The sequence below is a fragment of the Hoplias malabaricus genome, chromosome 1 (assembly GCF_029633855.1).
Source record: "Hoplias malabaricus isolate fHopMal1 chromosome 1, fHopMal1.hap1, whole genome shotgun sequence".
NCBI lineage: Eukaryota > Metazoa > Chordata > Actinopteri > Characiformes > Erythrinidae > Hoplias > Hoplias malabaricus.
In genome coordinates, this window is record NC_089800.1 from 21,618,919 (window position 1) to 21,639,048 (window position 20,130).

The 20,130-nt window shown below is 38.9% G+C and overlaps 2 protein-coding genes across 2 annotated transcripts; both read left to right on the plus strand.

Moving 5' to 3' along the window:
• The first annotated feature begins 147 nt into the window (after window positions 1-147).
• si:ch211-197h24.6 (uncharacterized) lies at window positions 148-10,131 on the plus strand. Its single transcript, XM_066646803.1, has 12 exons — window positions 148-297; window positions 713-761; window positions 2,807-2,837; window positions 4,089-4,166; window positions 4,244-4,383; window positions 4,655-4,780; window positions 5,008-5,053; window positions 5,255-5,323; window positions 7,100-7,482; window positions 7,687-7,791; window positions 7,905-8,001; window positions 8,323-10,131. Exons 2-12 carry the CDS (start codon window positions 726-728, stop codon window positions 8,343-8,345), a joined length of 1,134 nt encoding a protein of 377 aa, XP_066502900.1. The 5' UTR covers window positions 148-297; window positions 713-725; the 3' UTR covers window positions 8,346-10,131.
• Window positions 10,132-11,021: 890 nt separating this feature from the next.
• LOC136702550 (uncharacterized) lies at window positions 11,022-19,807 on the plus strand. Its single transcript, XM_066677663.1, has 15 exons — window positions 11,022-11,068; window positions 11,554-11,604; window positions 12,071-12,101; window positions 13,079-13,156; window positions 13,241-13,380; window positions 14,187-14,312; window positions 14,563-14,608; window positions 14,741-14,818; window positions 14,967-15,100; window positions 15,624-15,749; window positions 15,965-16,007; window positions 16,408-16,458; window positions 17,251-17,549; window positions 18,320-18,411; window positions 19,424-19,807. The coding sequence occupies exons 2-14, from the start codon at window positions 11,566-11,568 to the stop codon at window positions 18,398-18,400; spliced, it is 1,272 nt and encodes a 423-aa protein (XP_066533760.1). The 5' UTR covers window positions 11,022-11,068; window positions 11,554-11,565; the 3' UTR covers window positions 18,401-18,411; window positions 19,424-19,807.
• The last annotated feature ends 323 nt before the right edge of the window (window positions 19,808-20,130 follow it).

Sequence of the window (20,130 nt, forward strand, 5' to 3'; positions counted from 1 at the left end):
TAAGGGAAATAAAACTAATTTATCTTTATTTCCACATGTCGATACTTTGATTTTGAAATGTAATATGCCACTGGGAAGCGTCTCATTTCGCACACTAATACACTATAGCTACATGCTACACAAACGGCGGTGTCGGGAAAAGAAGTGTACTATTTTAATTTACTACTTAGTGGAGCACTACAGGGTTTGGGACAGAGACATTATCCCCAACTGCCTCGGCGAATCTGGCCCAGTGTGGAGAATATAGTGAAGGAGATAGTCTAGAAAATTATTTAATTGTTTACAAGAGAAAACAAGGTAACTCGCAATATTTAGCTAGTGTGTGGCTAATATTAGTCAAGGAGTGTACACGGTTAACTGGTAACATTATGTTGAGGTGATGTAATTAGGCCTGCGTTGATGTTGTTAGCTGTATCGCTAGCTGTGTTAGCTGTTAGTAACGGATAAGCGGAGTTTAAATTATGAAATGTCCTTAATGTCTACATTTCTACACTAACATGCCTTATATCTAAGGATTGGTTGTGTGTTCACCACCGAATATCTTCTTTATGAACTATAAAATATGAGGAAGTGTATTTGTTACGTCTGCAAGCGGTAGCTATATGTGTTAACCAGTAAATTGTGTTTTTAAACGCTGAAAAAATGTGTAGTTAATGTATATGTTAATAATTTCACTGAGTCAAATAAAACGTGAATATTTTGTTCTTTTTAGGTTAACTGACCCAATGGAAGGCACCCAAAGTTTTCCGAAGAAAGGGAAGGTGAGATGATTTTAGCTAGTGTCTTTTGTCTTTAGAGTAAGAGCGGGAGAACTGCTTTTATCGGACTCTACTATTTCTTTAGTATCTTAAAGTTTAAGCTGCATTTTTTTTCCATTTTCTCCCCGTCGAGGTCCGTTAAGCGTCTAAGACATTCACAATTAATATTTTCACGGCCATTTCCGACGTCTCTCATTTCGAGCAAGGGTTTTTCTCCCTCAGTGCCCCTTACCACTAGAGAACATCAAGACCCCGACCAGAACTAAGCTGGAAGTCATTTTTACGAAAATTTCTACAAAACATTGATAGTGACTTTTGAACCTTCGTTGTAGGGCTTTATTAATGAATTATTGTAGAACCACATTCTATTTCAATCTTATTAATAACATTGTACAGTCATGTGAGACAGTGTTAATGTCTCAGTATGGACAACTTGGTCCAGCCCACTGTGGTTCTGAAACCCTGATTTAAAGTGATCCAGGACCAGAACTTGATTTGAAGCTGCACTATGTAAGATTTGTTTGTTAAAATTGTTAAAAAAAAAGTCCCAGTGCTGAGTCGAGGGGGAGAAATACCTGCTACAAAATTGTCCTCCTGCTTCAGCTAGTCACCCCCTGTAAAAGCCTGAAATATTCATTTAAAATTCAGAGCTGCCAGGTGTGAATTTCTCAGACCACATCTAACGCTCTCTTTATATTAACGTCACTTGCAGACTTAAAAATAATAATAATAGTAAAATAAAATAAGAAAGGAAACACTTAATTTTGGAGTGGGCTTGTCCCATCATTCTGATCTATGCAGCGTTAAAAGTCATCTTTGTAAATCCCACCCTCCTCTGTTTTCTGATGATGTAGTAAAACCCAGCTCTCTGTGCTTCATAAAATGCACAGTAACCCACACAGACCAAGCTGAGGATGGTGGGACAGCTCCAAGTGCAGGCTAAAAGTTGTATACCTGAATATACGCTATGGCCAAAATTTTGTGGATATTTGTATATTCAACTTTAAATCCAAAATATAGTAAACAAAGCAAGACGTTTTCTCAGTCAATTAACGCTCAGCTGCAAGGCAAATGTCCAGATTGATGGCAGATGGCATCACCCGAAAGCATCGCTAAAATTAAACAGGCGCTTTTTGTTGCTTTGCTTCAAGTCGGATTGATGTAAATGATATTCTTCTGATTTTCTGTCTCGTACTGTGCTTCATTTTAAAAAGCAGTTGAGGGCAGACGTCTGCTCATCAGCAGTCTCAGAGTGTCTGCTGCTATTCACCACCTTTTAAAAACCAGGGCCTGACCATCTTCTCTCAGAGGCTGTTTGTCTGGTGTCAAAACAAAGCCTTTTTATCCACATCATTAAAGTTTACATAAATATCTCAGTGAACACTAATGCATCCTTTTCCACATTTAATGGCACAGCAGTTCATTCAGGGTCTTGTACAGATTTTCTTTTTCCGTTTATCACATGGTGTCAGCATTTTCAAAGTAAGCTGAACTCAAAATTGAGCTTTCAAAATAAAATGTTTTTGAAAAGCTCTTCTTTTGGAGACCTAAAGGCCTGCAGTCCAAGAAACAAAACTGACACAAGGAGGATCGCTACCGTTCTACAGCAGACAAACTGGTGAGGCTGACTGCAGATGTGTCTGCAGAGTTTTTGTTAAAACTGTAAAGCTGCTTCATATGAGGTGCAGCATATGGCCTGCAGTTATTTTGGAAAAATTGGTCTTTGACTGATTTGTGCCATTTTGATGTCTGCCTATACCAGTTCATTGCTGTTCTTAGTGACAGGAAAGCAGTGTTTTTTATTTATTTTTTCTTCCAGTGCACATCTGTGATAAGCTGGGAGTGTGTCTGATTTGACGAGGCACCTTGGGTGCCTCAAGCATACATTGCTCTCCAAGGATTGCCTACTCTTCTGTTGACGGAGAGCAACAAAGAGGAGGACGGACTATAGGAGCGTGGGGTATTGTTCCCCACCTCACATGCTTATTTTATCTCTAACTCCTCTTTATCTCTCTCTTTCCAATGGTTTTACTTGTCATCTATGACAGAAAAAGCAACAACTCCACAGTGGTGACATAGGTAAGTCCTGCCCTCAACAACCAGTTCTGTTCTGTGACCCTCAGCACTTCGTGGTCTTGGTGATGTCATCACCATATGCCACTACTGGGTTCTTTCAGAGCTTTGGAGGTTTTAAACATAGCATGCAAACACAGCTCATACAGCTGTGATGAGATGTAGCTATTTTTCACATTCAGTTGCTGAATTTAGAAAAAGATATTTTCATATTTAAATGTACTCTGAACAACATTAGAAACATCAGCATAATGTCCTACACCTTTGATGTGTTTTGGAGAATATAGTCTGAATAATAAAGTAATATTTCCAGCCCAGGTCGGATGGAGGACTGTATTAATGCTGCAGATTTGACTGGGCTACCTGACCAACTCTCAACTATTGGTCATTTGTTGACATATGGCTGGAAAGGGTCAAAAAGAGACCATGGGAAAATGTTACATTCCGGTGCTGAATTATATTCAGGTGCTGAACTACAGAAACAGTATTATGGCATAGCTGGAAAAGATATGTTTATAATACTAAAGATCACATACGGCGTGGACCACTCTGTCTGCCTTAATACATCCTGGCAAAGAATGTTTGTGTTCTCTTATTGGAGAACATCTGTTCGTTGTGGTTCTGGTAATTGTGACTTTCAGCTTGGTCAAGAAAAGCAGGAACCACTCACCTGTGATCTGATTCTGAACTGTTATTACCAGTAACACCCATCAGAACTCGTTCTGCTACATTCTTACAGATTTATCAGACTGTTGAGGTTTTACATGTTGTTCAGTATTGAAGTTTACAATGTGGCTAACAGCTATGATGTATGAGCACAGCCTTCCTGTGACTTTGTAAGTGATGTCTGTTTGAGATTAACAGAATTACTGTTTGCTCTGCTGAGCCTGAAGGTCTCAGCATACTTCCTGTGGAGTCAACGTTCGCCTGGCTTCAGCGAACAATGTGACGTAATTGCAGAGAAATCGAACACAGAGGGTTCCCTCACCGTGTCACGCTTTGGGGAGTAAGGCACTACGCAACAAAGCATGCCATTGGTCAACAGGAAAACCAGAACCTCATAGTATGCAAGATTTTAAGCTTGCAACAGGTGCTTTCAGCTTATTTCAACTTTCATTTCGCAGGAAGTATGCTGAGACCTTGAAATTTTAGTGTTATAGGATTGAAAAACAAGAGTTGTCTCTTTCCTAAAGTGTTCTTTAGTACCACAATTATGAGTTTAAGGCATTTGTTGTTAACCTATCTTTCTCTCGTCAGTGTTCACCAAGAACGGATCCATTCAGACTATTCCCGCCCTGACCAAACGTCTGAAATCTGTCACAGATCCAGTCATTGGTATGTAACTGGGTTGTAATCTTAAAATATTGGGTCTAGTAGAAATCAACAAAAAATACCAAATACTTTGTGTCTAGGCTTGCAGTATGTGTGGGAGTATCGCAGCCCCTCCAAGTCGGTACCTCCTCATTATAACTGCAAATTGTGCAAGGTCCAGCAGCTGCAGGACCAGATGGCTGCTCATATTACTGGGTGGAAGCATTACTTCAGATACATGGTAAGATCTGCATGTTTTAATTAGCTGCAGTTCACATGTCCATCTGTATTTAATGACACTAAAACATGGTAAAACGTGGTAGTAATTCATAATGCAGTTAGTTGGAGATCAGTTGTGGCACATAAGGGTCTGTGAGAACGTTAATTTTAATAGCTGTAAAATTCTTATTTGACCACAGCTTTGCACTGTTCACTTTATCCCAAAGACAAATGTGTATTCCCCTGCTTTTAATATTCCCATAAAACTGTGACTGTTTCTTTGCCCACATCAGAAACTCTGGCACACAGAGACAGTGCCTCATGAGGAAGAGGCTGCAGCAAATGATCCAGCCATCAGAAAAGCCATCAAGGCATCAGCTGCTGAAGTGGAAAAAGCAGAAGGCAGAGGTCAAATTAGGGTAAGATTAGGGTATAATTTGTGTGGAAATCTCGTACGTACATAATCAGTGAAACGTGGACCAACAACAGCAGTTCTGTATAGTTCTAATGTAGACACCCATATATTGTTGACTCTTTTTCCTCAGGCCTAGGGAAGACTTGCTTACAGAATTTAAGCCAACTTACTTTTTCCAATGATTTTCTCTGTTGCGTTTTGTTAATGCACAGTTACATGTTTACTTTCCAGGTTGTAATTAAGGAACCTGCAGATGTACCAGCATTTCAGAACTTGAGTGAGTCTCCCACACATCCATGTGCACTTTCAGCGATGACTAAGACACAGTTTATCGTCACACACAATGTAACCATACACTTTTCCCTGTACATGTACTTATTTTTATTTTTATTTTTTTTGTCCTTATTGAGCTCACAGCCTAATTCAATTTATCACTTTGTTTCTAAGTTCACTGTCTTCTGTTTGTTTTTTTTATCAGAGTCTGCACATCCCAGTGGAGGAGGACCTGGTGCTGCGGGTCTTCTTGGACCTCCTCCTAGACGCCCAGGTTAGTTTGTGCATGTGGGATTTTTTATTTTTTTTTAATTCACTAAATTAACACGCTGGGGTCATCACACCTACCTGCAGGGTCAATCGGGATAAATCGGGATCAAAACACTTAAACACCTCAGTTTTTGTCCTATATAACAGAATAAACTTAAACATAGCTCCCAAACCTTGAACCGCCAACTGTAAATGGAAAGAAATGTAATTTTAGCTTTTGTTTATAGAAAGATAAGTGACAAGTCTGAGTCAGAGAGCAAGCCTCGATCAGCCACCCATTCACAAGATAACAGCCCAGTAATCTGCCCCCTCTTACTGGAGGATTACGATGCAACAAAACACTCATTGTACGCTTAAGCATTTGCATGTGGCTGGGATTTAACACTGGGCTTCAAGTTGAGTGAGTCATATGTGTTTGACCTGTTTTAGACGTATTTAGTGTTGGATTAGTTTACATTTCAGTGGCATATTTCAGCAGTTAGTGAAGCTGGTAAACATTCTGTAATGCTCTCTGAAACATGTAAGTAGCCTACACACATTCAGCTGTGCAGAGGCACAGAGATCAGCTTATGATGAAAAAAGCTTGTACATTTTGGCTTTTGGACAAAAACCTGTCACATCAGATTTGACACAATACAGAAGTAAAATGATGTTAAAAATCAGAAAGCTGTGAACATCAGTGTGTAACAAACACCAGTGTTACAAAGATCAGAGCACAAAAGAAAAGCTCGCACATGTTTGCCATTCGTCTGTATGTATGTATGTATGGAGAGAGAGAGTTGCTGGTCATAAAATTAGAATATCATGAAAAAGTTGATTTATTTCAGTAATTCCATTCAATAAGAGAGACTTGGATATTATACTCATTCATTACACAGACTGATATATTTCAAGTGTTTATTTCTTTTAATTTGATGATTGTACTGACAAATAATGAAAACCCCATTTTTTTTTTAAATAGCAGTTGAACAATGGAAATTCAATACATTGAGTGTACTGCTATACGTACAGTACACAAGACTGTAGTCCTTCTGTTGCTCTGAATACCCATTTATTTGCTCCCTGTTCTTCAGGGCCCCACAAATTAGGTGTGATATTGTGATGGATCATTCTCAGTGCTGCAGTGACTGCTTCAGTCCAACATTTTTCCGTCATCCAGATGGTAAAGGCATTATGAGATTTAGTTAATTTTCTTGATCAAGGTGAACGCAGTGGCTTGTTTGGTGAAAGTGAGTTATAAGAACGGAATAAACTGTACTTGAAGAAGCATATATTTTAGGTGTTTTCCAAACTGGATGCTTGGAGATGTATGAAGTTCTTAAATTTCTCACTTACTTTTATCTTGTCTGTGGACGGTCAACAACTTCAGTGACTGCACACATGCTGCTACGGGTCAGGCTCTGACACCTCAAGCTTTTAAATGGGTTACAGTTTTTCACCAGGTGTTTTTACATTTTTTACATTTCATGTCTAAACTTTGTTTTACAGGATCTCTGTGAAGCTGCTTTGTGACATCTGTTTTAAAAAGTACTTTACAAATAAATTTGATTTGATGTGTTTGCTAGGTAAATGCTACCATGCCCAGCTTTGCCTTCCATATTAGACCAGTTCTTATGTCACTGTTCTCATTATGCTTTTACGGTCATGATGCATCATACATATGTGATCTTTTCAAACATTGTGCCCCATGAAGACTGTGTGAACTTAATGTCCTCTTAATAAAGCTCAAGCCGTGTTTAGAATGAAGATGAATCATTGTTGAATACTGTGTCTACCTCAGGCGGGCCGTACGGGGGTGGTTTTTCTGACCCCATATTTCCTCCTCGGAGTGGACTGATGTCTGATTTCCCACCGAGCATGCAGAGTGGACTAGGTGACGGACCGATGAGGAGGGGTCCTCCTGAGATGAGTAGACTCCCCAGCCCTGGTCGTTTTGGTAATTCAAGGCCAGGTCCTGACCGGCTTATGGGTGGCCCAGAGAGCATGCAGCGTTTCTCCGGCAGCAGATCCATGGGCATGGGCTCAGATGGTTTTGGGATGGGTCTACACGATGAGGGCATGGGCAGACCCCATCTCGATGACATGCCTATGAACAGTGGGATGGGAGGTGGATTTAAATCGTCAGAATCAAGCAACACCCTTGCAACACTTCTCAGATATCTGGTAGAGATTTTTATATTACTGTGAATAAGACTGATGTTTTATCCTTGTGTAATACAGTTAAAGCCTAAAGTTAAATGTTAGTTATTATAACTGCTAGTGAAATACTTATTATTTCCAGCTTGAAATACGGCAGCATTTTGTCCCGAGAGATCACGTTTTATGTGCTTTTATTTGATCTTCTTTTATTTGATCTTCTTTTTTTAGGACACGTTCCGTATTGAAAATGAAGATGACGCTCAGATTGTGCTGAAGGTCACTCAGAAGCTTACGGATGTCTTAATGGAATACCGCCTCCGGAGCTTTTCATCCGTAAGAGCCTCTGTGGAATTAAGAAATTGAACCTAGACATTTTTGCAGTGTTGATTTTTGTGAACGGTTTGCTTTTGGTAAAAGAAGTAAGTCATTTGCCTTTCCTTTTTTAGGAGCCCAGTTCTGGTCCATCAAGCTCTTTAGGCAGCATGAACTTCTCTTCACGCATGCCACCAAATCCCAATGATCGATTCTCTGGCAGCATGACAGGTACAGCAACTGCACAGATATCACTTAAGTGCTTGTACATTTCACTGCGTGTGACTGGCACAATCGAAATGAGAATTTAAACATGAGATCATAAATCCCCCACATATCTGCTGTTTGTGGGGCATCCAAACTTTTAGCCAAGAGAGATGAGCCATAAGATTTGTCTCTGATTTAATCTTCAGTCCTGAAGGGCTTTAGTGTAAAAAGTGCTGACCATTTGCCTGTTTTAAATCTTCTTATTCTTCTCAGAAGTTACTTACCGTTTCTAGGATGAGAACAGAGAAATAAAAAAAAAAACCCTCTCTCCTTTTCCCCTTCCAGGCCCTTCAAGATTCTACAACTGATCGTTCATCAGTGATCATTACTGACTGTGGCTGTCTGCATGAGATCCAACCCACATTCAGCAGTTTCTTTTATGTACTTTTTAGTCAAAGTGTTTTTGTTTTTTTTAGGAACAAATTAGTCCCATTTTGAAATTAGGCATTGGTTTACTATCTTTAGTTCTGACATTATTTAAAATATTATTCATCAAGTTTCAGAAGGGCTATGTTTCCCAAAAATCATCTTGGCACAAGAATTATTCTTAGGTGGTACAGTGAGAATCAGAGCACACCCTGTACCAGTTAAAATGGTCGTAACCCTAAGATGTTTTTGGAAATAATGAGCCCTACTTCTGAAGTGTATTTGTCAGGTGTCCTGAAGATGTTTTTTTTTTTACAGTGATCTCAGTAAAATGTCTATATAGTGTTTCATGTGTGGTGTCATGGTTAACTTCACAGCTTTTGGGAATGAAATCAGAACAGTCAGCAAAGCTTGGTTCATGTGGAGTGTCCTGTTTATTATTGTCCTGTGAAGTCATCCTTCTGAATCTGATTAACATGTTTATTAAAATAATTCTGTGAGGCATGGCCCTGATGAAGATCAGTGTCAATCTACCTGCTGTAGCTCAGTCTGGGCAAGCCTTATACAGCTCTATCGTCCACACGAAAGCACTTTGTAGTTCTACAGTTACAGACTGTAGTCCACCTTTTGCTCTGCATACTTTGTTACCCCCCTTTCCCCCCATTCTTCAGCGCTCAGGACCCTCACAGAGCAGGTGTGATGTGGTGGTGGATCATTCTCAGCGCTGCAGTGACACTGACGTGGTGTTGGTGTGTTAGTGTGTGTTGTGCTGGTGCGAGTGGATCAGACACAGCAGTGCTGCTGAGATTTTTAAAGCCCTCTGTCATTTCTTAACTGAATAATTTTCCAACCAAATATATCCAACTGGCAGTGTCTTTTAAACTGCTGTAACAGATCAGCTGCTGCTTCTGATTTTGCATCTGAAGTGGAACATTGAGGTAGGTGTATCTAACTGTGGACATGTTGTGTACAGCTGGTGGAACTTCAGGCAAACACTGGAATGCAACATTTCCACATTATTTTCTTCTGCCTGTTATGCACACCAAAAACAGTTGAGTAGTGAGGTGTGCCTGAAGGTTTGAAGATTTAAAAACAATAAGCATGCTCTTCCAACTTTGACCAGTAGGGAGATTTTAAAAATTATTTTCTTTATACCCAGGTGTATGGAAGCAAATCTGTCTTATCTTTGAAATATTACCGCCTTTGAATTTGTAGCACTGAATGTTTGCATCTGAATATAATTGCTCTTGAACAGAACACGAATTTGATATTTGAGAGATTATCTTAAGAACTTTTACTGTTTGTTTATGTGATTGAGACTACTACAGTTAGTGTGTATGTAGTATGTGAAAGGGTTTTTTTTTTTGAAGCGCTAAGTGTTAAGAATAAGCATGCTGTACCAGCTTTGACCATAAGGGGGCAATTTAATACAGCGCCCACGGTCTAAACACGATCTTGTGACGATTTGTTTTTAGTCAGCCCCCTGCTGGTCAAAGCTGGAAGAGCATACTAAATGTTAGCCTATTTTAACCCTGAGGCGCACCTCACCAGGAGGGAAAATAAATTGTTAAATGGCTAAAATGGTACAAGTGATGCTAGAAATATTTTTCTACTGTTTTTGGTGTTTATAAAAGACAGAAAAATATTATGTAGAACTTAGTATCAGGAACATAATCGTTTTCCAGCTTGACCTTCAGGGCTTCCGTAAATTCATATACATGTCAAATAAATAAGTTTAATTTAAAAAAAAGTTTCATGTTTGACTGTGTCAATAAAGAGTAATTTATTTATTTTTATGTTGAATAATTATTATTCCACTAAGCTGTGTCCTACAATGTATTATGGGATATTTGGGTATCGCTAAACTTGTTACCACAACATATTTACACTGCTACATGAAAAGGAAAATCCAGAGCTTTCATCATTAAGAAAAACATTAACCGCAAAACAAAGTCTCATCTCTTTTATTCATTAATTGTTCAGATTTTTTTTTTATTCAATTGAGCTTAACCAATTAACCTTGCTGCCAAGATTGTAACTGCTAAGTATATTGTCTTATTTATTGTAAAAATATTCATGATATTGACGGTGGTGTCATTTCCAACTAAACAATTTTTGCTGAATAATAACTAAATTTATAGTGTAAATATTAATACCCGCAGTATTAATATTGGCGCAGCAGGTAGTGTCGCAGTCACACAGCTCCAGGGACCTGGAAGTTGTGGGTTCTATTCCCGCTCCGGGTGACTGTCTGTGAGGAGTTGGTGTGTTCTCCCCGTGTCTGCGTGGGTTTCCTCCTAACATAAGGAGCAGAACCTCCGGGTGCTCCGGTTTCCTCCCACAGTCCAAAAAAAAAACACGTTGGTAGGTGGATTGGCGACTCAAAAGTGCCCGTGGGTGTGAGTGAGTGTGTGTGTGTGTGTGTGTTGCCTTGTGAAGGACTGGCGTCCCCTCCAGGGTGTATTCCCGCCTTGCGCCCAATGATTCCAGGTAGGCTCTGGACCCCCGCGACCCTGAATTGGATAAGCGGTTACAATGAATGAACGAATAGTTTATTTGAGTTGCAAGGACTTTGATTTTGAAAGTGGCAGACAGGGCTGATTCCGTCTCAAATCACACTTCCACACTACAGGAAATAGGTGAACGGAAGTGTACTATTTTTTACGTAAGTGCGTCAGTACGGGGTTTGAGCAGGAGCCGTAATCCCGACTGCAGCGGTGTATTTATCCCATGTTTGTGGTTGATATTTTGAAGGAGATTCTCTAGAAAATTATTTAACTCTTTACCAGGAAAAAAGGTAACATGCAGCATATTGACGGTGTCCAATATTAGTGAAGCAGTGTACATGGTTAACTGCTAACTTTGTTAGGTAAACGTAACAAGGCCCGTATCTGTCGGAATCAGGTAAACTAGTTAAAATTGTGATATTTCCTTCATGTCTACGACCTTTCTACAGTAGCACGCGTTCATATCGAACTCGGTAATATCTTTAACATCGAATATCTTGTTTATTGCTTTTAAATTCAAGAGAATGTGCTTGCAGCTAAGTCTGGTAGAGCTAGCTATGTTTGCAAAAGCAAATGGGTTTCTGTTTCTTTAAATCCTGACAAAATAATCCGTAATTTGTTGATGTTTTTTTTTCTTTTTCAGGATTCCGACCAAATGGATGTCGCTCCAAATCCTCAGAAGAAAGGAAAAAAGGTTAGTAAAGTAATTCTAATGTAGTTTGTCCTTGTGTTTAATATCATCTTTTACAGTTGATGATGATGATGATGATGATAATGAAATACTCTAATATTTTATTGGTTCTTTAAACCCTAAATAGCCCATATGTAACTTTAGGCATTATTTTATTATTTTCTCTCCAATTTTGTGACATTTGTTTTAGTTTAAAAAACATATAATACATTTTACACGACCACACTTTAAAATAGTTCTGCGCTTTTAAGTGAATGATATTCCCAGTGGCTTTTTAAAATGACTTTTTAACATTTGCAGTGAACACCAGTGCATAATGCCTGCAGTTAACCTGCAATATTAATCTTTGACCGACTTGTGCTACTGTTCCGAGCAACAGGGAGGAGATGCTGCTTTTCTTCCAGTGCTCTCATCTCTAACTCCTCTTTATCTCTCTCTTTCCAATGGTTTTACTTTTCATCTCTGACAGAAAAAGCAGCAAGTCCCTAGTGGTGACATAGGTAAGTCCTGCCCTCAACAACCAGTTCTGTTCTCTGACCCTCAGCACTTTGGTGCACTTTGATGTCATCACCATGTGCCACTACTGAAGTCTTAAACACAGCTCATATAGCTGTGATGAGATATAATGCTTCTCTATAACCACACAGGGAAATTTACTCTTGTATAATTCCATTAATGATCTGAATTCAATATTGAATTTACATTGAACAACATTAGAAACATGAGCATGTCCTGACTACTTTGTCTATTAGTATTTGGGCTGCGCCAGGTTAGCGTGCATTAATGCTGCTGCAGAGCGTAGTGGCATATCTAACCTGATTATATAAGTTATGTTTAGCTTTGATCAGAATATTTTAATGCCATGAGTTTATGCTAAGCCTGTTTAGGTTTGGTTCACTGAAACAAGAATGCCAACATTTGAGCAAAGGTTATCTGTACAATAACAAAATTAACAATAACAATAGGATGTAAACGACTACTATTTTGTTTAAATAAAACACGTTCTTGTGAATTAATGTATGAAAGGGAAGGGTCTATCAGTGGTTAAATATAATGTACTGAATTGATTCAGATGCTAGCAATAATCACTGCAGCAGTAATTACTGATTTCAAGTTTCCCACAGGAAAGAAAACATGATGCTGAAGTTCACTCTGGACCACCCTGGCTCAAATGTGTTTTCTCTTATTGCAGAAAAAACTGTGTAGGGTTAGAACTAACTTAATTTTCCGGCATCAGCAAGAAGAACATAAATCCCTCAAATGTGGCAGGATGGCCTCTGAACCGTTTTTGTTACCAATCAGTTCCTTCAGGAGTTTTTACATGTTGTTCAGTACAAAATGTAAGATTTGTCACTTTTTGATTTTCTTGTTGATTGAGGGACTGAAGACTGAAAACAGCAGTGTTCTTTTTTTTTTTTAAGTGTACTTTGGTGCTACTTTATGCAAGGTTGTCTTTTTTTATGTCTCTCTTTGTCAGTGTTCACCAAGGGTGGATCCATTCAGACTCTTCCCGCCCTGAGTAAACGTCTGAAATCGGTCACAGACCCAGTTATTGGTATGTAATTATTATTAGTTGGTATTTTTAAAATGTAGTTTCTAATGGAAGTGAATGAATACAAATTGATTGGTATGTGTCTAGGCTTGCAGTATGTGTGGGAGTTTCGCAGCCCCTCCAGGTCTTCTGCTCCTCTTTACCACTGCAAATTGTGCAGGGTCCAGCAGCTGCAGGACCAGATGGCTGCTCATATTACTGGGTGGAAACATTATTTAAGATACATGGTAAGATCTGTATGTTTTAGTTAGCTAAAGTAAAAATTTGCATAAATCAAACAAAAACATAGCTCTTTGGTAGTAATTCATAATGCGGTTCATTGGAGAACAGATGGTCAAGGAATCATGTCTTAGAAAAGGATGGGTGATAAAATAACTACATCACTTATGTAGCTGAAGACATGCATTAATCATAATTTCTTATTTGGCCAACAGTAAATCTGCTTTTTGAAATCACGAGGTTGTACAAAATAAATTTGACTTGTTGGTGTGATGTACGTGTACGAGTAGCTGATACAGCATTGTTGATGGAGTTTTTAAACCCCTCTGTGTCACTGCTGGAATAAGAATAGTCCACCGACCAAAAACATCCAGCCGACAGTGTCCTCTAACCATTGAAGAATGACGAACACAAACTGTGCAGCAGCAGATGGGCTCCTGGCTCAGACACAGCATCTACAAGGTGGACTATCAAGGTAGTGTTTGTCTCACAGAGTGGACATGTTTTTTTAAGAACTCCAGCAGCACTGCTGTGTCTGATCCTAACACGTCTAACAAGTCTGTGCTGAGACTGGTCCACCACCAAAACATTATCTGACCTGTGGTAGTCTTGAGCATTTAGGGAAAAAACAGGGTGAAAATGTAACTGAAACTTGTAGAAAATTCTCATCTGTGGTCAGTGGAGCTGAGAGAATGGAAAGGGAAACCATAAACGAGGTGGTGTTAATCCTTACACTCAACAGCATTGCACTGTCGCAGTTTGGCCCCGAGACAACGTTCTGATTCTCATAAAACCGTTTTATTCACCACAACAGAATTACATCCACCCTGGCAGCATGCCGTATGAAGAGGAGGTTGCAGCTGATGACATAAACATCAGAAGGTCCATCAGGGCGTTCGCTGCTGAGTTGGAGATGGCAGAAGGCAGAGGTCAAATCAGGGTAAGCTAAATACATGGAATTATCATACACCTGCTCAGTGGACCAATGAGGAAACACAGCGGTACTTTGTATAAGAGTACATTTTTTTAATTCACAAGTCATCAGTTGTTGACTGCTTTTCTTGAAATCTATTTATTGCTTGCTTACAGAAGCAGGGTCAATTTGCTGGAACCTGCACACAGTCCATCAGATGATTTCAGATTTGTTGCTCTGCCTTTTGTTAATGCACAACTAAATGTTATCTTTCTAGGTAGTCTTTAAAGAACCTGGAGATCTACCAGCAATACAGAACCCAAGTGAGTCTCCCTCAGTGATGACTATTTCTATCAAACACTTTATGAAATATACTCTAAGAAAATCAAAATTTACTCCTAATTATTACCACAATTTATGGGTTTAATGCATTTTTCCACTGTCTCTCTCGTCAGTGTCCACCAAGAATGGATCCGTTCAGTCTATTCCTACCCTGGAAGAACGTCTGAAATCTGTTACAGAACCTGTCATTGGTAGCTTTGTTTATTCAATCTTTCTTGTAGCTTCTTAATGAAATACATTTATAATTATTTAATAATGTATTTTATTAACTAAGTAATGATTATAAATAAATTATATATAATTATTAAAAAATAATTTAACTGCTTTGTTTCTGCGAAGGCTTGAAGCATTTGTTTGAGTATCGAAACCCCAACAAACCTCCTCTTTATGAGTGTAAATTGTGCAAAGTGGAGCAGCCACAAGAGCAGATGGTTTCTCATATCACTGGATGGAAGCATTACTTCAGGTACATGGTAAGATCCAGGTTTCAGTCAACTCCAGTTTACACATTGGTCTGCATTTAATCATGTGGTAATAAAACGTGTAGTTTGTGGTCTCATGGCTAAAGACCGCTGTCTTTGACTGAAAATGGGCAATATAGGAATTATATCACTCTTATACCTGAAGGCATGACAGAATTTGTATCATTATGCTGCAACAGACAGCACCTCCACCGTTCGTTTAGTGCACAGTACACATATAATGACTTTGTTTGTTAATTGTGTAATTAATAAACTGTCACTTTCAAATAAAAACATGTATCTCCAAAATAGAAACTTTTATAGGAAAAGGGGGGAATTCCATTGGTCCATTCATCATTTCACAGTGTGAAAGACAGCTGCTCTGTTCAAATGATGTAGAAAACTACAAAGATGAGATGCGTGTTTTTCTTTGTGACAATTCATATTCTCATAACTGTGGACATATATTTTCTCATAACATTGAACAGCGATGACAGAAACACCCACCCTTTTATGGGATATATCTCTGTAACAGAAACAGAATTATCCTGACAAGATTCCTCAAAAAGAAGAGGCATCAACTAAAGACCCAGCCACCAGAAAAGCCATCAAAGCGTCCGCTGCTGAGGTGGAGAAAGCAGAAGGCAGAGGAGAAATCACGGTGAGATTGGTGTATAATCGGTGTGAAAATCTCATAGATATATTAGCAGTAAAAATGTTGTTAATGGTTGATTGCTTTTTCTAAAGCCTTTGGGAAGGTCTGCTTACAGAAGTTGTGATCACTTTCAGGAACTTGTACATTCTGTTACAGAGTGGTTTGATTTGCTCTGCTCCCTTTTGTTGATGCACAATGAGAACTATATTTATTCTTTCTAGGTCATAAATAAGGAACCAGACGTACCAGCATTTCAGAAACAGAGTGAGTCTCTCTTACTTCAGCGTGCACTTTGAAAATGTGACAGTTTATACCACACTTACCATTTTACTAAGTTTGAAACCATAAAGTGATGTTAAATATTTGGCCCTTTTCCTTATTGTTTTTGTTCAATGAAAAACATGTATCTCAATTGTCAGCTTTTAGTTTCATTTGAACACAGAAGCTGTCTTTCACATTTGTGTCAATATTTCATAATGAATCGACCGATGGAAACACTCCAAAACTACTCGATTTCCATTAAACATTAAGAAGTTTTATTCTGTCTCCTGTTATTTTGTGGAGACACGTTTTTCTTTGGCCAGCGACAATGTTCCATGTTCATATTTTGTGAGTTCAGGACAAGGCTGGTCAGTTTATTGCATGCTGCTTGTCTGTTTATCAGAGTCTGCACATCCCAGTGGGGAAGGACCTTCTCATAGACACACTCGGCCAGGTTAGTTTGTGCATAAGTAAGTAACATTTAGCTCTTTAATGGAGCGACTCCCATTTTAAACTTAAGTTGCATTGAGCCAAGGTATGTGTATGAGCAGCATTCACATTGTGAAACATGTAGCTCAAATAAAATAGACAATAATAATCAATCAATCATTTAATGCCTGCAGGGAAAACACTAAAACTATCAGTGTATTAACATAATGGTTCGTAATATCTTTTATTGTCAGGTATTGGGTGATGTGATGGTCTAGGGTCACACATGTAAAAAAATGCTCTAATATGTAGAGAATTTCAAATTGGAATTTGTGTCAAACTGGGCGGCAGGTAGTGTCGCAGTCACACAGCTCCAGGGACCTAGAGGTTGTGGGTTCGATTCCCGCTCCAGGTGACTGTCTGTGAGGAGTTGGTGTGTTCTCCCCGTGTCCGCGTGGGTTTCCTCCGGGTGCTCCGGTTTCCTCCCACAGTCCAAAAACACACGTTGGTAGGTGGATTGGTGACTCAAAAGTGTCCATAGGTGTGAATATGTGTGTGTGTCTGTGTTGCCCTGTGAAGGACTGGCGCCCCCTCCAGGGTGTATTCTTGCCTTGCGCCCAATGATTCCAGGTAGGCTCTGGACCCACCGCGACCATGAATTGGATAAGCGGTTACAGATAATGAATGAATGAATTTGTGTCAAACTTTTATGCAAGAATCCTTGTGCTGCTAGAACCCAGAGTGAATTTAAAGATGTCCTGCAGCTATAGCCCTGCTAAAAGAAAGAATACCTGTGTTATTATGTTCTGTACCTTAGATGGTCCATGTGGAGGTAGTTTTCCTCACCCTCCTTTTCCAATGAGGGGCCAGCCTGATATGGGTGGATTCACCAGACCTCGTTGCTATGGCAATTCAATGCAAGGTCCTAACTGGTTCAGAGGTGGCCGAGGGAACATGCAGCGTTTCTCCAACAGCAGACCCATGGGCATGGGCCCAGATGGTTTTGGGATGGGTCTACACGATGACAGCATGGGCCGACCTCATTTCAATGACATGCCTATGAACAGCGGCATGGGACCATCCAGCAACAACCTTGCAACTCTTCTGAAATTTCTGGTAGTTTTTTTTTTTAATAATAATATTTTGAATGCCCATTTTATACCCAGAACTTAGTGCTACAGTAGTTAGTACAGAATGCTGCCAGATTTCAATAGCACCACCTATTCAAATACGTTATGTGCTTTTATATATTAAGGACACTTTTCATATTGAAAATGAAGATGATGCTCAGATTGTGCTGAAGGTCACTCAGAAACTTACGGATGTCTTAATGGAATACCGCCTCCGGAGCTTTTCATCTGTAAGAGCTTTAACAGGCAATTTCAGAATATTGGGGAAATCCATCCAAAAGTTAGATTAAAAAAAAACAAAACAAAAAACATAAAATATCAGAATAGGGTGAGAGCTTTGTAAATCACCACTGTGATTTAGAGAATAGCACGGATAAGTTTGAAGTCAAACACTTAAAGCAGTGGTTCATTCAATAATTTAAGTAGAGGAGGAATTATTTGCTGTTTTTTGCTAGTAGCTAAGCAATGAAGTGGTATTCAGTATTGTTTTTTTTCCTACCCCTCTTCCTTCAATTGGAAAAAAAAGTTGCGTATCAATGTCATTTGGAATTTATAATGTTTCCATCTATCTGTAATGCCCTAAACTGTGTTGCTGTTAAGCACAAGTTTAACCTACTCTCTAATGTAGGTTAGCCAGTCTCTCTCTCTCTCTCGTTCAGTGTTGCTTTGTGTAACAGTGATAATGGTTGCAATTTGCTAAGTGGTAGTTTATCTGCTATACCTTTGAGGTCAATTCTATGCTTGTAATTTTTCCAGAGGCCCAATTCAGACCCATCCAGTTCTCAAAATATGAACTACTCTTCATGCATGGCTCCAAATTCCAACGACAGATTCTGACGGCATGACAGGTACATCAGCTGTACACACACTGATATTTGTTTTTTTTTAAGGACACACCAATTTAATAATTAGCACCTTGGTGGAGCCAATACTGGTATTAATAACCAATTATTTTATCTTTCTGCAATTAAATCAAATTCAAACTGGATTAAAGCAATACAATTTTTTTGTAGGTTGTCATGAGACAAGCCTTTTCTTCAGTATTTGTACATTTCTGTACTTTTTAATTGTATCTTATGTATATTAGTTGTAGTTAATTTATATTCTTATCAAAGGTTTACTGCTGGTTCCACATGAATGGTTTCTAGAGGGGCGCTAATTAGTGCAGCACTGGGTTTGTTTTGGAGAGAGTGGTATACAGCGGCTGTGAGTGAGGGAGTGTTTGTAATCGTTTATCATCGTGTTTCAGTAGCAAATCCACGATGAATCACTCCTATTCAATTTTCATGTGTTTTGTATCAGATGGGCTTCTGCACTGTGGTGGTTGAGCGTATCTTTCTGTTATTTAACCTGCTGTGTGTGTGTGTACTGAGCGTCACTGATATTTTTTAATTATTTTTCACCACGGAGAGATTTAATCCCAGAAACTGTTCTTTGTAGAAACTGGGGAAAACATCCATACAGCAGACATAGCCCAGTTACAGGTCTTGGTGCATATGCACAAGCACAAAAAAGGTGCCAAGTTATGTGTAATATTGGCTAAACTTCCAATACCGGACTGATAACACTAACTAAAACAACTTCGTACATTAGAGCAGAGATGTGTCACTATTATGACTTCCATTAACCATAAACAAAGATTGCGATCATCTGATACTCATTACCATGCTAAGACTACTGTCCATGACTGAATACAAAAATTATTAGAGATGTGTTATAAAATAAAGAATTTACATTCTGCTTTACTGCTTTGCTAAAAATGTTCTTGACATAGATGACAATACCAGATGACTTATTAAGCAAAATTGGTGTAAAAACATAAGTCCTTCACACAATTTTTTTTTTCTCTCCTGCTTCCAGGCCCTTCAAGATTCTATAACTGAGTGTTCGAAGTGGCTCTCTGCACATGATCCCATCTAACATTCACCAGTCTTTCTTTTGAGTAATTTACAGTGCAAAAGGTGAAGTTCTTTTAAGTTTTAGGACCAAATTAATTTATTTCTGAATTAGGCCTTTCATTTTCAGTTCTGATGATACGCAACATACCATTCATCTAGAGTTTGCGGATTGATAAAATCTGTTTCCCAAAAGCATATTTCCACAAGGATGATTCTTAAATGTTAGGGTGAGAATCACAGAGAACATGCTCTACTTGATTAAGATGTTCATAAATAATTTTGGGAAACTGGCCCCAGTTATTGTGTACATTTGTAATGTGTTTTCTACTGTGATCTCAATAAAATAAAACAAATTGTGTCATGTCTTACTATTTGCATCTTTTGGGGCTAGAAACTGAGCTTAAGCAGAGCTTGGGTACAGTGGTCTTGTCCTGTGTATGTGCAGTATTGTCTTGTCCAAGTAGTCTTCCATTTAAATTTGCTTTATACCTATAGACAATCTCTTTGAATAAGAAGTTCAAAACTCAAACAGGAATGAAGAACAGTGTAAATTGATCTGCTAACCCCCCACTTCTGTGATATCTGTAGATCTTGCTAAGTGAGCTCTCCCACTCTCTAGTGTTCTGGAGTTGCACTGAAGAACTAAAGTCAGAAACTACCACCATAATC

Coding starts and splice junctions, on each gene's coding strand:
- si:ch211-197h24.6 (XM_066646803.1), top strand. CDS start 726: ATGGAAGGCACCCAAAGTTTTCCGAAGAAAGGGAAG. Junction 4,384..4,654: donor AGCATTACTTCAGATACATG/GTAAGATCTGCA, acceptor TGCCCACATCAG/AAACTCTGGCACACAGAGAC. Junction 4,781..5,007: donor AAGGCAGAGGTCAAATTAGG/GTAAGATTAGGG, acceptor TTTACTTTCCAG/GTTGTAATTAAGGAACCTGC.
- LOC136702550 (XM_066677663.1), top strand. CDS start 11,566: ATGGATGTCGCTCCAAATCCTCAGAAGAAAGGAAAAAAG. Junction 16,008..16,407: donor ACCAGCATTTCAGAAACAGA/GTGAGTCTCTCT, acceptor TCTGTTTATCAG/AGTCTGCACATCCCAGTGGG. Junction 16,459..17,250: donor TCATAGACACACTCGGCCAG/GTTAGTTTGTGC, acceptor TCTGTACCTTAG/ATGGTCCATGTGGAGGTAGT.